The sequence below is a fragment of the Pseudoliparis swirei genome, chromosome 11, assembly GCF_029220125.1.
Source record: "Pseudoliparis swirei isolate HS2019 ecotype Mariana Trench chromosome 11, NWPU_hadal_v1, whole genome shotgun sequence".
In the NCBI taxonomy this organism is placed as follows: Eukaryota; Metazoa; Chordata; class Actinopteri; order Perciformes; family Liparidae; genus Pseudoliparis; species Pseudoliparis swirei.
This window is the reverse complement of record NC_079398.1, coordinates 14,836,958-14,853,350: the sequence shown is the minus strand read 5'-3', so window position 1 is coordinate 14,853,350 and position 16,393 is coordinate 14,836,958. Positions and strand designations below refer to the sequence as shown.

Sequence of the window (16,393 nt, the reverse complement as noted above, 5' to 3'; positions counted from 1 at the left end):
ATGTAATAATACCTGCAGGAGATTAGTTTGAGGTGAGAACCTCGGGACCATCTGGCTACCTTTGATGTTGCCACCGCCCCCTGATGCGCCACTCCTGCCGAGCCCATTCCTTAAGGCCTGGTGGTAATTGGGTTACAGACGAGAGAGGAGACGAGGCGCCATCAAGCCCGGGTTTGCCTCGTCCCTCACTGGGCCCACAAGCCTGTTCTTGATGTTTGAGACACTGGAGACAAACTCTGTCATCGCGGAGTTGAGTCATCTCCGAGGGGAGGAGAGGAGATATTTGGGCTTTTGAGGTCAACAACATCTTTCAATATTTACCCCATAGTATACTTCATCTGTAGTAGTTGGCAATACACAATCAAAACGTGCACTTGAATTAATGGGTCCTTCTATTGAAACGCTGACGCATGACACTTGATCGGCCTGATGAGACCACAAAAGACCCAGGAGGTTATTTGAGATGATAAGATACGTTGCTTTCATTCCTGATTTGTCGAATGTGTGCACGTGTGTGTGTGTGTTGAATATAGAGGCACTTCAGAACCAAGCATGCAACACATCATAATCAGTTTAGCCAAGTTTGAATATACAGGAACTCATTTTTTAAATTCTTCTTCATGTCATAATTCTTTAACCTCTCTCTCTCTCTCTCTCACTCTCTCTCTCTCTCTCTCTTTCTCTCCCTCTCTCTGCGGTATGTTTCACTCCGTTGCACATTTAATGCCTCAGCTCAAAAGGATACTGTTCCTTACGTGCACCTATGCCTACACAATCAGTCAGAGGAGTGGCCCTTGACCTTTCAGAATTCATGGTTTCCTGTCATGGCTCCTGGCATAAGGATGATTTTTAGAGCTCAGCTGTGCATCATTAGGCTGCGTCCCCGTCGCTGTAGGACTGTCACTCACACACCGGAGACCTGACTTCTGTGTTGCTTCTCCATTATGAGTGTGGGAATGCTGACAGGCTCTTAGAGGCAAGGTGTGTTACCGTGACAACAGAAGCACTCAGTGAAAAAGGCTGTGAAAGAGAAAGGAGGCGTAGTGGTGGGGGGGAGATCTCTCACAGATCTTAGGAAACTCACACGAGCTGTGGCTGCAGTCACACGTTCGCCAGCACGTCTGTGTGTAAGGAAGTAGAATCAGGACGGTTTTCTTGGAGCATCATTTCAAGTCTGGTGAGAAGCACTCTGTTCTCGCTGCGTGACAGATTTCCAAAGCCAACAATGAAGCCACGCCACTTCTTACTCACAGGTACATGTAATTAAATTCTGGGCTGTCATGCGGAGGGAAAACTTCCTCTCACGATGCCACCGGGCAGCGCCACACATCTGTCGTGCGCCCTCAGCCCCAGCGGGGATGACTGCTGTTCTGCAGGGGACGTGTCAGCAGTGATGGCCTCTGTCACTCGGCCGACCTCCCCCTCGCGCGCCACTCGTCCCATTGCCATCCTGTAATCGTCTTTTAATGAAACCGAATGAGGCCTGAGGAAAGCTACACACGCATCAAAGGCAACACAATACATGTGATTCATAACAGGACAAGTTATAGAGTTGTGTATCTTAACGGCTGATTGGCTGAGTGAATGATGTAATCAATATGTCCTAAAGAAAGAGCACGACAGTAGGTGTAAGGCAGTAAATCTGTACTCACTGCTGATTGATTATCCATAATGTCGATAAGCCACCTTTAGTGCTGGCTAATGCATTGCCGGGCAGCGACCACATACAGGACTGTCTCAGAAAATTAGAATATTGTGATAAAGTTCTTTATTTTCTGTAATGCAATTTAAAAAACAAAAATGTCATGCATTCTGGATTCATTACAAATCAACTGAAATATTGCAAGCCTTTTATTCTTTTAATATTGCTGATTATGGCTTACAGCTTAAGAAAACTCTAAGATCCTATCTCATAAAATTTTAATATTTCCTCAGACCAAGTAAAAAAAAAGATTTATAACAGCTGAGTGTTTGTCAAGGCTCAGGAAACCCTTGCAGGTAGATTGAGTTAATTAGACAATTCAAGTGATTTGTTTAATACCCTACTAGTATACTTTTTCATGATATTCTAATATTTAGAGATAGGATATTTGAGTTTTCTTAAGCTGTAAGCCATAATCAGCAATAAATCAGAATAAAAGGCTTGCAATATTTCAGTTGATTTGTAATGAATCCAGAATGCATGACATTTTGTTTTTAATTGCATTACAGAAAATAAAGAACTTCATCACAATATTCTAATTTTCTGAGAGTCCTGTATATTCATGAATCTTTTATTTTTTCACCTCAGGGGAGTCAAAAATAAACGATCTGTTATGTCCACAGAGCTAGAATTTGCCACCTAACGAGCACAACCCCTCGGAGTATTTAATAAGACTCCTAGAAAGGGACTGGCCGTGCTTTGTGATCCAATGTCCTCTCAACTTATTTGAAAGTGAATTGAAGTGTGCTTTTCTGTTTCTATTCCCGGTTGTATGCTATCTGTGCATGACAGCTGGCTGTCATTTAGCAAAGGTGTGTGAGGGCAATCTGCAGAGCCACACCTGTGACTTTGCACATCAGAGAATGTCTACTTATTTCCTTCAAACTAAAAGCACTTCTCAGACCAGGGCATATTCCTATCAGAACCTATGAATAAAATATCAAACAGAAAGAATAGAGAGAATGGGGGGAAACATATTGAATTGACTGTCACACGACAGCAGGGAGGTTTTCAAATTGTCCTTAAATCTTTAAAATGAGGTCTGTTTTTGGAAGGCAGGACAATGTCGACTGTGTATTATTTAGATACAACTCTACAAAGCCCACGATATTTATTGCAAAAAGGACCATAACCTGTGTTATACAAAGAATAAGCATCTGCCAAGTGCCTTGCCCTCTTCCTTGTAATGCAAGGCTGAAGAACATACTTTACTCACAACATGAATATTAAGGTTATCACAGTGCTACCCTATACATGATCTGGAGCTATTCTAAGAAACTAGATGGACACAAGCCTAGGACGGTTTAGTACGACAGCTCTCTGGAAAAGTGTCCACTCATAACCAGAGTTACACAGGGTGGGATTAGTATTTTGAGTGGGATGACAGCCAGAGAAGACTTTGGGAAAAGGCTGTATGCAAGGCGCTCAAACATCACAGGTAAAACACGAGACTGGTGGAAGCCGGCACACGAGTTTATAACATGTGGAGGTGGATGTAGATGTAGGAAAGGTATTCTGAAGAAAATAAATCAATAATATTCAGTGTCTGTAAAAGGAAAAGCATGACCCAATGACAACCCCTCCCAGGTGATGGATGCATTGTGCTGACTACAAATTGTGATTCGGTACAGCCCGAGTAATATTCACACCCACCACCCTCACCGAGACACAAATCACACTCTTCTGAATGTGCATTTGCTCCTTGCTGCCAGCTGTGCCTTTGAAGTGTGGGAATAACCATGTTCCCACCACATGCAGCGTCGTCACCGCCTCACTCTCACTGCTGCCCGAGCCCGATCGATGCGGATTATTACGACCTTAAGGAGCCCCGCTGCTCCCTTCCTACTGTCATTACCGTCAGTGAAGACCAATTTCCATTCAAAGCAAAAGCAGCGGTGTCAAATTCAATGCTTGTGTATTGGCGTGTCGAACTAAATGAGGCTCATGTTGCCTGACACGTGTAGGAAGGTGGGATTAATAAAGGTCCCCCGCTCTGGTAGACCACAGAAGATACTTGGTTTAAAGGACTCTCTGATGTGACAGCTGTAGAAATGTTAACTGCTCATAGATCTTCACATCAAAATGTAAGAGCAAGTGCAGCTTTATCAAGCCAACCTCCAAAAGAGTAAAGGTACGACATCACTCCTCACTTTGATGAAAGTAATCCCGCTATGTGATGGATTAGGTCTCTATTGTATGAGCTATTGACGGAGTAATTAGAGTGGAAACGGGAGTGAGCGGCACACAGCCGGGTCTCCCACAAGGACATCGCTATTATTTTCACGCCGGGGAGGAAGAAAGAGGAAAATCTAACACACTCACATCATTTTAAATAGTCCAGCCTCCGTAACGTCACACATGCACATTGAAATGTCCTCTGTCACTTTTGACGAATGCGTTGCTTTGTGACGGAGGCTGTGACTAAACCAAACACACACACACACACACACACACACACAAGGACATCTCAGTCATTTGACCAATTAGTTCCTAAAGGTTGGGGGGTTGTAGTGACAGTGTACAACTGAGGATCCCCACGAGGCAAAGCTGCAGAGTCAGGGTGGTCTGAACTGAACGGAGGTTGGGGATGTGGTTTGAGGGTGCAGGTCCTTCCTCTGGAGGGAGGCCAAATTATCCGGTTTGTCCTCCGAGGGCTTTTTAGTCTAGCTGTCCGTGGTGATTCACGCGCGGGGCCTCGGTGAGTCATCGCCGCTTCAGCCTCGACCCAGAGACGACGACACAAAGTCACGACTACACAAAGTCACGACTACACAAAGTCACGACGACACAAAGTCACGACTACACAAAGTCACGACGACACAAAGTCACGACTACACAAAGTCACGCCTACACAAAGTCACGGCACTCGGGCAGCAGACGCTTCCTTATTACCTGCTTCACCAGTGCCCAGATGACACTCTGCCCCTCGCTGGCTGCCTCCCGCATATCTGAGTCGGACCGTCTATTTTAAGGGCAACTCATTCCTATCTATCAGATGTGTCGATTAACAATTCAAACGGGAGTGCTGGCAGATGGTGCTGAGATGACAGGACACGCGTACGGTTGTCGGTCAGCGTATTTCATCTCAAGGCTTCATTGTGGGACGAGCTGCACTCGGCTCTGTCGTGGTCTTTGTCAGAGGGGTTCAAAAAGCTATTCCTATGGCATGCGTGTGTATTTTTGTTATTTTTCCTTTTGAAAAGAAGAGGCTGTTTTCATTGGAGTGGAGAGAGAGACGTCTAATGGGGCATCCAAAGATTCAAATATAACATTATATTGTCATCGCGTTAGCGTCGTGCCGCTCGCCTCCTTCGGAGAGCCATACTTCATCGGCTGTATTTAGCTTATTGGGGACATTCTCATCGCCGCCTGGCCTGCCAAATCGAGGATAAAATGTAGCATCAACAAAAAGAAACTGTCAGCAGTGACACAATACTCCCTTTCCTCTATTAGCGGTGTAGTCAGAGTGAAAATGGGACAAGGGGAGGAGCACTTCGTGACAAGATCCCCGGAGGTTTGAACAAGTCAGAGTTAAAATTGCTGCTGCAATTGAAGCATGAAGAAGATAGAGTTGTAAAAAAGGGAAGAGGGCACAAAGGCAGGGTCGGAATCGGACCTGTAAATAACACGGGCCTGCAGTTAGGCAAGGCATGTATCTGAAAAGGGTCACGTAGTTTCCATGAAATGTAAGAGCTCTTATACTGAAGTTACTTCTGACCGTATTTCTTTTTAATGCTCCTTTAAAGTTGTTACTTTGCAGGAACCATCTGCCCTGCTGTCCTTAATGCTCAATCATTTCCATCAACCGAATTGAGTAAAAAAACGTCTTCCCGCTCTCCGTACGCACGTATGATTTGGTGAGCCACTTTTATGACCTGCTCCCATCAGCCTTGAATGTTACTGCACCCTTGAAAACTAGATCAGTTCACAAAGTTAATCCATCTCCGTGGCTTAATGACGCAACACCAGCCGTTAAAATAAATAAATAAATAAATAAAGGAGGACAGATAAGCTGAATACAATTACATGTAAACCTCCTGTAAATTATTCTGATATTAGGAAAGGCAAGTAGAAAGGGAATGAAGATGCATAACTGTCGTTGACATGAAGTCAAATCTCCATCTTACTGGTCAGCACGCGATGAGTGGGAGGCTCAGTGGGGGTTGGACGGCCTTAAGAACCACAAGTTCCCTATTAACATCCCCCGATGCATCCATATGCAGCTGTACGCCTCAGTCCTAATTCAAAGCACAAAGTGAAACTGGCTGCATTATTCAATTTGTTCCTTTAAGAGGACACTGTCAGCAATGTGCAAACCGGGACTGAGACCAGCAGAGGCACTGGCACAGGAAGGACTCTCCTCACTGGAGAAAAGCCTTTTATTTCAGTCACAGTGATTCTCTCAGGATGAGGTCGATAATCACATGATCCGCTGCCAAGACACTGTGAATTATTGAGCATTATGATTGGTTTTTCAGTGAACATCCAGGATCTTCATGTGGTCCTTCTGCTCTCCTGGAGAGAAGAGACACGCCAACACATTAAACAGTTGCTTCTGTAAGAGCTTTGCACTGTTGTTGTATCTTATTGACCCTTGAAAAGCAACCCACACTGGCACTTAGCAGACAGGCGCGCAGGCTTCAGTGTGACCCCGATAATATTTCCTCAGACCAAGTAAAAAAAAAGATTTATAACAGCTGAGTGTTTGTCAAGGCTCAGGAAACCCTTGCAGGTGTTTCGAGTTAATTAGACAATTCAAGTGATTTGTTTAATACCCTACTAGTATACTTTTTCATGATATTCTAATATTTAGAGATAGGATATTTGAGTTTTCTTAAGCTGTAAGCCATAATCAGCAATAAATCAGAATAAAAGGCTTGCAATATTTCAGTTGATTTGTAATGAATCCAGAATGCATGACATTTTTGTTTTTTTAATTGCATTACAGAAAATAAAGAACTTCATCACAATATTCTAATTTTCTGAGAGTCCTGTATATTCATGAATCTTTTATTTTTTCACCTCAGGGGAGTCAAAAATAAACGATCTGTTATGTCCACAGAGCTAGAATTTGCCACCTAACGAGCACAACCCCTCGGAGTATTTAATAAGACTCCTAGAAAGGGACTGGCCGTGCTTTGTGATCCAATGTCCTCTCAACTTATTTGAAAGTGAATTGAAGTGTGCTTTTCTGTTTCTATTCCCGGTTGTATGCTATCTGTGCATGACAGCTGGCTGTCATTTAGCAAAGGTGTGTGAGGGCAATCTGCAGAGCCACACCTGTGACTTTGCACATCAGAGAATGTCTACTTATTTCCTTCAAACTAAAAGCACTTCTCAGACCAGGGCATATTCCTATCAGAACCTATGAATAAAATATCAAACAGAAAGAATAGAGAGAGAATGGGGGGAAACATATTGAATTGACTGTCACACGACAGCAGGGAGGTTTTCAAATTGTCCTTAAATCTTTAAAATGAGGTCTGTTTTTGGAAGGCAGGACAATGTCGACTGTGTATTATTTAGATACAACTCTACAAAGCCCACGATATTTATTGCAAAAAGGACCATAACCTGTGTTATACAAAGAATAAGCATCTGCCAAGTGCCTTGCCCTCTTCCTTGTAATGCAAGGCTGAAGAACATACTTTACTCACAACATGAATATTAAGGTTATCACAGTGCTACCCTATACATGATCTGGAGCTATTCTAAGAAACTAGATGGACACAAGCCTAGGACGGTTTAGTACGACAGCTCTCTGGAAAAGTGTCCACTCATAACCAGAGTTACACAGGGTGGGATTAGTATTTTGAGTGGGATGACAGCCAGAGAAGACTTTGGGAAAAGGCTGTATGCAAGGCGCTCAAACATCACAGGTAAAACACGAGACTGGTGGAAGCCGGCACACGAGTTTATAACATGTGGAGGTGGATGTAGATGTAGGAAAGGTATTCTGAAGAAAATAAATCAATAATATTCAGTGTCTGTAAAAGGAAAAAGCATGACCCAATGACAACCCCTCCCAGGTGATGGATGCATTGTGCTGACTACAAATTGTGATTCGGGTACAGCCCGAGTAATATTCACACCCACCACCCTCACCGAGACACAAATCACACTCTTCTGAATGTGCATTTGCTCCTTGCTGCCAGCTGTGCCTTTGAAGTGTGGGAATAACCATGTTCCCACCACATGCAGCGTCGTCACCGCCTCACTCTCACTGCTGCCCGAGCCCGATCGATGCGGATTATTACGACCTTAAGGAGCCCCGCTGCTCCCTTCCTACTGTCATTACCGTCAGTGAAGACCAATTTCCATTCAAAGCAAAAGCAGCGGTGTCAAATTCAATGCTTGTGTATTGGCGTGTCGAACTAAATGAGGCTCATGTTGCCTGACACGTGTAGGAAGGTGGGATTAATAAAGGTCCCCCGCTCTGGTAGACCACAGAAGATACTTGGTTTAAAGGACTCTCTGATGTGACAGCTGTAGAAATGTTAACTGCTCATAGATCTTCACATCAAAATGTAAGAGCAAGTGCAGCTTTTATCAAGCCAACCTCCAAAAGAGTAAAGGTACGACATCACTCCTCACTTTGATGAAAGTAATCCCGCTATGTGATGGATTAGGTCTCTATTGTATGAGCTATTGACGGAGTAATTAGAGTGGAAACGGGAGTGAGCGGCACACAGCCGGGTCTCCCACAAGGACATCGCTATTATTTTCACGCCGGGGAGGAAGAAAGAGGAAAATCTAACACACTCACATCATTTTAAATAGTCCAGCCTCCGTAACGTCACACATGCACATTGAAATGTCCTCTGTCACTTTTGACGAATGCGTTGCTTTGTGACGGAGGCTGTGACTAAACCAAACACACACACACACACACACACACAAGGACATCTCAGTCATTTGACCAATTAGTTCCTAAAGGTTGGGGGGTTGTAGTGACAGTGTACAACTGAGGATCCCCACGAGGCAAAGCTGCAGAGTCAGGGTGGTCTGAACTGAACGGAGGTTGGGGATGTGGTTTGAGGGTGCAGGTCCTTCCTCTGGAGGGAGGCCAAATTATCCGGTTTGTCCTCCGAGGGCTTTTTAGTCTAGCTGTCCGTGGTGATTCACGCTGGGCCTCGGTGAGTCATCGCCGCTTCAGCCTCGACCCAGAGACGACGACACAAAGTCACGACTACACAAAGTCACGACTACACAAAGTCACGACGACACAAAGTCACGACTACACAAAGTCACGACGACACAAAGTCACGACTACACAAAGTCACGCCTACACAAAGTCACGGCACTCGGGCAGCAGACGCTTCCTTATTACCTGCTTCACCAGTGCCCAGATGACACTCTGCCCCTCGCTGGCTGCCTCCCGCATATCTGAGTCGGACCGTCTATTTTAAGGGCAACTCATTCCTATCTATCAGATGTGTCGATTAACAATTCAAACGGGAGTGCTGGCAGATGGTGCTGAGATGACAGGACACGCGTACGGTTGTCGGTCAGCGTATTTCATCTCAAGGCTTCATTGTGGGACGAGCTGCACTCGGCTCTGTCGTGGTCTTTGTCAGAGGGTTCAAAAGCTATTCCTATGGCATGCGTGTGTATTTTGTTATTTTTCCTTTTGAAAAGAAGAGGCTGTTTTCATTGGAGTGGAGAGAGACGTCTAATGGGGCATCCAAAGATTCAAATATAACATTATATTGTCATCGCTAGCGTCGGCCGCCGCTCCTTCGGAGAGCCATACTTCATCGGCTGTATTTAGCTTATTGGGGACATTCTCATCGCCGCCTGGCCTGCCAAATCGAGGATAAAATGTAGCATCAACAAAAAGAAACTGTCAGCAGTGACACAATACTCCCTTTCCTCTATTAGCGTGTAGTCAGAGTGAAAATGGGACAAGGGAGGAGCACTTCGTGACAAGATCCCCGGAGGTTTGAACAAGTCAGAGTTAAAATTGCTGCTGCAATTGAAGCATGAAGAAGATAGAGTTGTAAAAAAGGGAAGAGGGCACAAAGGCAGGGTCGGAATCGGACCTGTAAATAACACGCGCCTGCAGTTAGGCAAGGCATGTATCTGAAAAGGGTCACGTAGTTTCCATGAAATGTAAGAGCTCTTATACTGAAGTTACTTCTGACCGTATTTCTTTTTAATGCTCCTTTAAAGTTGTTACTTTGCAGGAACCATCTGCCCTGCTGTCCTTAATGCTCAATCATTTCCATCAACCGAATTGAGTAAAAAAACGTCTTCCCGCTCTCCGTACGCACGTATGATTTGGTGAGCCACTTTTATGACCTGCTCCCATCAGCCTTGAATGTTACTGCACCCTTGAAAACTAGATCAGTTCACAAAGTTAATCCATCTCCGTGGCTTAATGACGCAACACCAGCCGTTAAAATAAATAAATAAATAAATAAAGGAGGACAGATAAGCTGAATACAATTACATGTAAACCTCCTGTAAATTATTCTGATATTAGGAAAGGCAAGTAGAAAGGGAATGAAGATGCATAACTGTCGTTGACATGAAGTCAAATCTCCATCTTACTGGTCAACACTTTTCATTATATTCCCAGAAAAAATATAAAGTTACTGATATTCTCAAGCTTGGTCCAGGAAAGTATTTCGGCTTTTTTGGTTTGATACAGTTGATTTCAAGCTGTATAGCAGCATTCAGCCAGATGATGATGTCATTTTAACTGACCGCCTACTGGACTTTTGGGCTTAATATTACTTTCGAAATAGAATTTTAAGTGCCGTGAAGGTGTAACATGATTGTCCATTAAAAGTGACGAAACCACACGGGACTGTTAGAGCGCGTCCTCTTGTCACGTGCCATGTCCTGATGCAGAGTCAGCACCACACAGGGCTGCAGCTCACCCAGCGAGTCAAGAGTGTCAAGAGTGTCACCCCAGGACACCGAGGACCGGCATCTTTTTCACACACTAATGCCAGCGCCGGTTCCAATAAGCCATTAGTATCTACTGTGCATGATGACACAATAGTTTATTCTTCACGAGCATCATCAACAGCCGTTTAACTGGGAGTGAGCTCCTTTAGTGTCCTGCAGAGATGCCACGGTTAGCCGGAGCACAGGAGGAGGCCTTGAAGGTGGACCCCGAGTGGGACTTCAAACAACCTTTTCAGCACGCGATGAGTGGGAGGCTCAGTGGGGGTTGGACGGCCTTAAGAACCACAAGTTCCCTATTAACATCCCCCGATGCATCCATATGCAGCTGTACGCCTCAGTCCTAATTCAAAGCACAAAGTGAAACTGGCTGCATTATTCAATTTGTTCCTTTAAGAGGACACTGTCAGCAATGTGCAAACCGGGACTGAGACCAGCAGAGGCACTGGCACAGGAAGGACTCTCCTCACTGGAGAAAAGCCTTTTATTTCAGTCACAGTGATTCTCTCAGGATGAGGTCGATAATCACGCAGTCCGCCGGCGGCCAAGACACTGTGAATTATTGAGCATTATGATTGGTTTTTCAGTGAACATCCAGGATCTTCATGTGGTCCTTCTGCTCTCCTGGAGAGAAGAGACACGCCAACACATTAAACAGTTGCTTCTGTAAGAGCTTTGCACTGTTGTTGTATCTTATTGACCCTTGAAAAGCAACCCACACTGGCACTTAGCAGACAGGCGCGCAGGCTTCAGTGTGACCCCGATAGCCCGTACCAGCGCGTCAGATTGAGGCTCCCGCGATGCAGGCAGAGACGCTGTTAAAACGGCCATACGTGATAAAGCACTGGGAGAACTCGTCCCAAAAGCAGCATCCAGAGCGTCCGGCTGGACTCTGCTATCTTAAGTGAGGACAGGAACTGCAAGTCGTGGCCCTGAGACACCTCGGATGGAGGTTGGACGTAAGAGAGGATAGCTATACCCTCCAATGCGCCCCAGGGGCAATTTCAGATTGAGGGTGATTGGTGGGGCGGCAGCAGGTAGACGGGCAGGCAAGCTTCCTCCTGACCAGCACAACTAGAGCAACGCGGTCCTCTCGGCCCTTCACACCAGCTGCCGGTCCCTGCTGTGCTATAACGAATAGATCATGTGGGAAGTTGCTCTTTACAGTCATTTCATCTTATCCTTTCAGTCGAGGGAGACTCTCTCCGGCAGTGGGATGGCTGTGATCTTCTACACGTTTCCAGTATGTCCATTTGATCTGCATTGAAGGAGGGAAGGGAGCTGTCTTTGTGTCTTTAGATCATCCTAAACCCAACCGGCTGACAGTCACTGGTGCAGACAGGAAGGGAGCTTCAGGCTGCCATTGACGTTTCTTCTTCCCCATCAATCAGGCTGGGCTAGTTTTTAAATCGGTCCAGTCTGAAGGAATACAAAGGTGTGATGATACCGCTGTCATGTACCACAGCACTGTACTGTTCATCTAAATATGAATTCAATGATCTGCCTTACACATGGTGTTGTATTACAGTATTTAAGGCCATCTTTTTTTTAATGGATTTCTCTCTAAATTTAGAAGCACACATAGATAAAAATAAGTCATGCAGGATATGAATGAAGGAATGGGGGGATATGATGTCTCAGAGGACCAGGTATTTTCCAAAGATGGAATGTTTGAAATGAGCTTCAATTATTAATTAGCAAAGAAAAAAAAAAGCATGAGGAAAAAGAAAACGAAAAAGAAAAAAATACTATCTTCTAATTGAGCACTAAATACAAAGCTCATTGCGAAGCCAGCAAGCTTTTCAGAGGCTGCGGCTGCGACTCTGAAGGAGTACTAGAAGGTCCTGACACGGACAAGACACTGAACCCTAAGTTGCTCTTCAGACCAGTGGCGTCCCTAGCCCCGAATGTTTTCAACCAAAAAAAAAAAAAGATTTGGTACACAAGTGGTTAACACCTCCAGGTCGCACGTGACGTCATTCACCCAAAACAGCGGAGTCAGACTGGCAGCAGGCGCACGTAACAGCAAGCTGCTGTCTGAGAGTGTTTCTATGTCTACACATTTCGCTGCTTCACTCTTCTGGGCTAAGCCCAGCGCCGCCGCTCCCATAACGCGCATCGCTCTGCCGTGATACGCGCCGACACATCCGCACACACAGGTGAGCACACTCTCACTCGAAAAACTCACTAGCACCCCCCCCCCCCCCTGTTAGCTATTAATAGTTTGTGAGCTTTCCCCCACCAGAGCAGTAAAGTAGACTCTTTCCTTAAGCTTAATTGCATTTCCCAGCACGGTAGTGTTTCTCATCAATGCTTTAAGTCTCTATTCTGTGTGACCCTTGGTGACAATCCAAATCATCTACTATCACATATTCTGTCTGCTGACAAACATAGCAAGCAAAACAACAACAACCGGAACGAGTGTGCATCAAAGCGGCATTAAGCTTGTGTTTGGGTGTGCGTGTGCGCATTTGCAGTATGTGCGCAACCTACTTGTGTGAAACCAAAAGTTCTCGAGGCAATAAGAAACCCTGCAGTTATTGGATTGCTTTGCTTCACTTCCTCTTGTCGTGGGAGGAGAGAGACAGAGCAATATAGTACTGCAGCACCTCCACTGCATGGACAGACAGAGACCCCCCCCCCCCATCACATCACATTCACCTAAACTAACTGTCTACTGTATGGCCCTATAAGTGAAGGTATTTTAACCCATACTCTCCATACATCTTAAAACGGTGCTGCCCATATTTTTGTAATATTTGTATCGCTTTACGAGGACTACACTCGCCTTTTGCTCCCTGCAATAAGGTGCTGATGTCTTCCAGCTGACGGGGGCTCAGGCCTTTGGGATGAAGCTGCCCGTGTTTTCCCAGGCGGCCGAGCATATTGGCGGCCATCTGCCCCTCTGCATCAGAGCAGCCTGCCCCCCCACAGAGTCCAGAGGCCGTGGACGCTGTGCCCTCAAAGACCCAGCACCCCTCTCATCTGGCCTCTTTGACACACTCAAAGAAATGACTCATTGGATGAACTCAATTAAATTGTTGGCAGGTTTTCCATCCAATAATTATATGCAACTCCAACTCAAATTTAGCACATCAGTGCAATAAAATGTAATTAAGTTAGTCCAACTCATTTGTATCAAATACATCTAAAATAAAATAACTATATTCATTAAATTTAATTAATTTGTGTTTGTCCAACTCAAAATATAAACTAACTAACTAACAAAATATGCAAACTCCACACAGAAGGAACACCCCGAGTGGGAATTGAACCCACGGCCCTCTGGCTGTGAGGCGACAGTGCTAGCCACTACACCACCGTACAGCCCTGAAAATGTCTTCACCTCATGTAAACAACAGATTTTCAGCTGGCGCATGCGCAAAGGGTAGTCCTCAATGAAACACATTTATTTTGAGTTGATATGCACACCATCTAAGCTAAATAAATCTAATAAATGAAAGTATTCATACATTTTGTGTTACACCCATTCAATATAAATATCTTCATTTTGTAATTGATTTATTTAAATGTATCAAACAATATTTAAATGTGTCACCTCGAAGAAGGGCTTGAATCGTTTTTTTGAGTGCATCTTCAGCTAGTGAGGGGAACAAGACCATACACGAAGACAAATATTTTGTCTCAAATTATTCTTTCTTAGTACACGACAAATGCTTTTGCTTAATCGGCTACTTCCTCAGCTTTCATCTTCAAAAGCTTCGAATCAAAAATCACTTTTTGACAACAGGACGGGGCGGAAAAGTCCTGTCACTCTCCGAATCGTCTGTCTGTTGTCACTGACTAAAACATGAAATGATGTGTATCTCCTCAGGCAGGATCCTGACAAGCAAAGTCAAGCCTCTTAAATGCGTCGCCTCCAGGCATGTGTAGCATTACATAATGCAGCTCCGCCATGATGTCTATGGAGACACCCGGTTGTACATCCGACTACAGTATGTTCTCTCTGCAGCGGGACAGAATACATGGAGGGGAATGACAAAATGGAGTGAACATTGAATGCAACGAGAACAGACACACACAAACCTACGGGCGGCGCACACATATTTTTGGCAGCAATGTGACGACGGTCATGAAACCCAGGCTTCAGAGAGAGAAGACACTTCTCAACATGACGGTTATACTTCTTACTTGATTCTAAGTTTTCATCTCTGCCGAACAGGTTGAGTAATCTAAGTAGGCGAGTGATCTTGACAGAGCACCCGAACCCAGGAGCATCGTTATCAGAAGCAGCGCGAGATATTTTTTACGTTTCTAAGGGTCAAAGAAGGTCCTTTTCTGTGTGAGCTGCAGACTCGAGGTATTTATTACAAAGAGCGAGGTTTGCAGTAAATTCAAGTCGTCACTAAGCCCTGAACTCTGCAGTGGCACACGGTTCACAACAAGCCCGAAAGAGACATTTTACCACTGACAATTATTCCACATCCTGTCCCGCCCATCGCTCCACTAATCTGTTTATAAATGGACAATCATTGGGAGCAGGATGAAACAACGGATTTGGGACGGTGGGACGGGATCTGTCGACTGCGTCCACGTTTTTGCCGTAATAAAGACAGCAGGCTCGCGGTATGTTCCCCCCCATTGGCCGTTCCCAATCCCGGCCCTCGAGAACCAGATCCACATAATTAACCACCAATACTGCTCACCCTAATATTGAGCACCTCAGGGACGAGGTGATAACTCTTCACACTGAAAGGACCTCTCAACGCCCGAATCCCTCACTCATGGGACCGACAGCTTATTAAAACATTGGAGGGCTGAAGTGTGCGAGACAAGTGATGGCACAGTACATCGGTAGGAAGAAGGTCCAGAGAGGACAGGGGGCGCTGAGCTGGTTTCAAGAAGGTTTCAAGATACCCACTGACACGGACCAGTGGGCTGTCAGGAGCCGGTCGGCGGGGCATTGCAGCGAATGTTTGTCCAATAATAAAGGTCAGATAGCACACACACACAGTCAGCCTTACCTTTCTGTAGACGATCATATTGGGGGAGTCCTCCTCTGAATCAGTGGTGGCCACTCCCTGGTCTCTGGACCCCTCCGCCATTTCCACTCAGTCCTGTCAAAGAAACAGATCAACCACATCAACCCAGCTCAAAAATTAATCCAGCTTTTAATGGTCATGACAGTCAGCTGCCAACATGTATGCTGCTGTCTCTGAAAGGAGACGCCTGTCGGTGTGGACAGATACAGTCGTATGCAAAAGTTTAGGCACCCCTCTGAGGCTGCATGATAATTTACTCTGTCTTCACCAAAAAAAGATCACAGTTGTGTAATATTCATGTTCTAGTTGACACTGGGTGTTTTCCAGACAAAGATATTTAGTGTAGCAGTATTTAGTTGTGTGAAATTAAATCAAATGTGAAAAATAGGCTGTGCAAAAGTTTGGGCACCCTTATCATTTTGTTGATTTGAATACCTGTACCTACTAAATGCTGATTAACTGCAACACATAATTAGTCTGATTAACTCGTTAAGCCTTCAATTCCATAGAAAGGTGCATCCAATCATTAGAAAAGGTATTTAAGGTAGCCAATTGCAAGTTGTGCTTCTCTTTGATTCTCCTCTGAACAGTGGCAAAATGGGGGCATCAAAACAGCTATCGAATGATCTAAAAACAAAGATTGTCCAGCAGTATGGTTTAGGGGAAGGCTACAAAAAGTTATCCCGGAGGTTTCAGCTATCAGTTTCCACTGTGAGGAATGTTATTAAGAAATGGAAGGCAACAGGCACAGTTCTTGTTAAGGCCAGAAGTGGCA

At 44.9% G+C, this 16,393-nt stretch overlaps 2 protein-coding genes across 3 annotated transcripts in view; one reads left to right on the top strand and one right to left on the bottom strand.

The window, feature by feature from the left end:
* LOC130201381 (hepatic sodium/bile acid cotransporter-like) overlaps positions 1-16,393 on the top strand; it is a 106,619-nt gene that overhangs the window by 10,794 nt on the left and 79,432 nt on the right. The gene's annotated exons all lie outside the window — the stretch shown is intronic.
* LOC130201378 (regulator of G-protein signaling 6-like) overlaps positions 1-16,393 on the bottom strand; it is a 43,472-nt gene that overhangs the window by 19,499 nt on the left and 7,580 nt on the right. For both annotated transcript variants that reach the window (XM_056426366.1, XM_056426369.1), the window contains exon 2: positions 15,601-15,693. In XM_056426366.1, coding sequence (XP_056282341.1) covers positions 15,601-15,681 — 81 coding nt within the window. In that variant the 5' untranslated portion in view covers positions 15,682-15,693. The remainder of the gene's footprint in view (positions 1-15,600; positions 15,694-16,393) is intronic.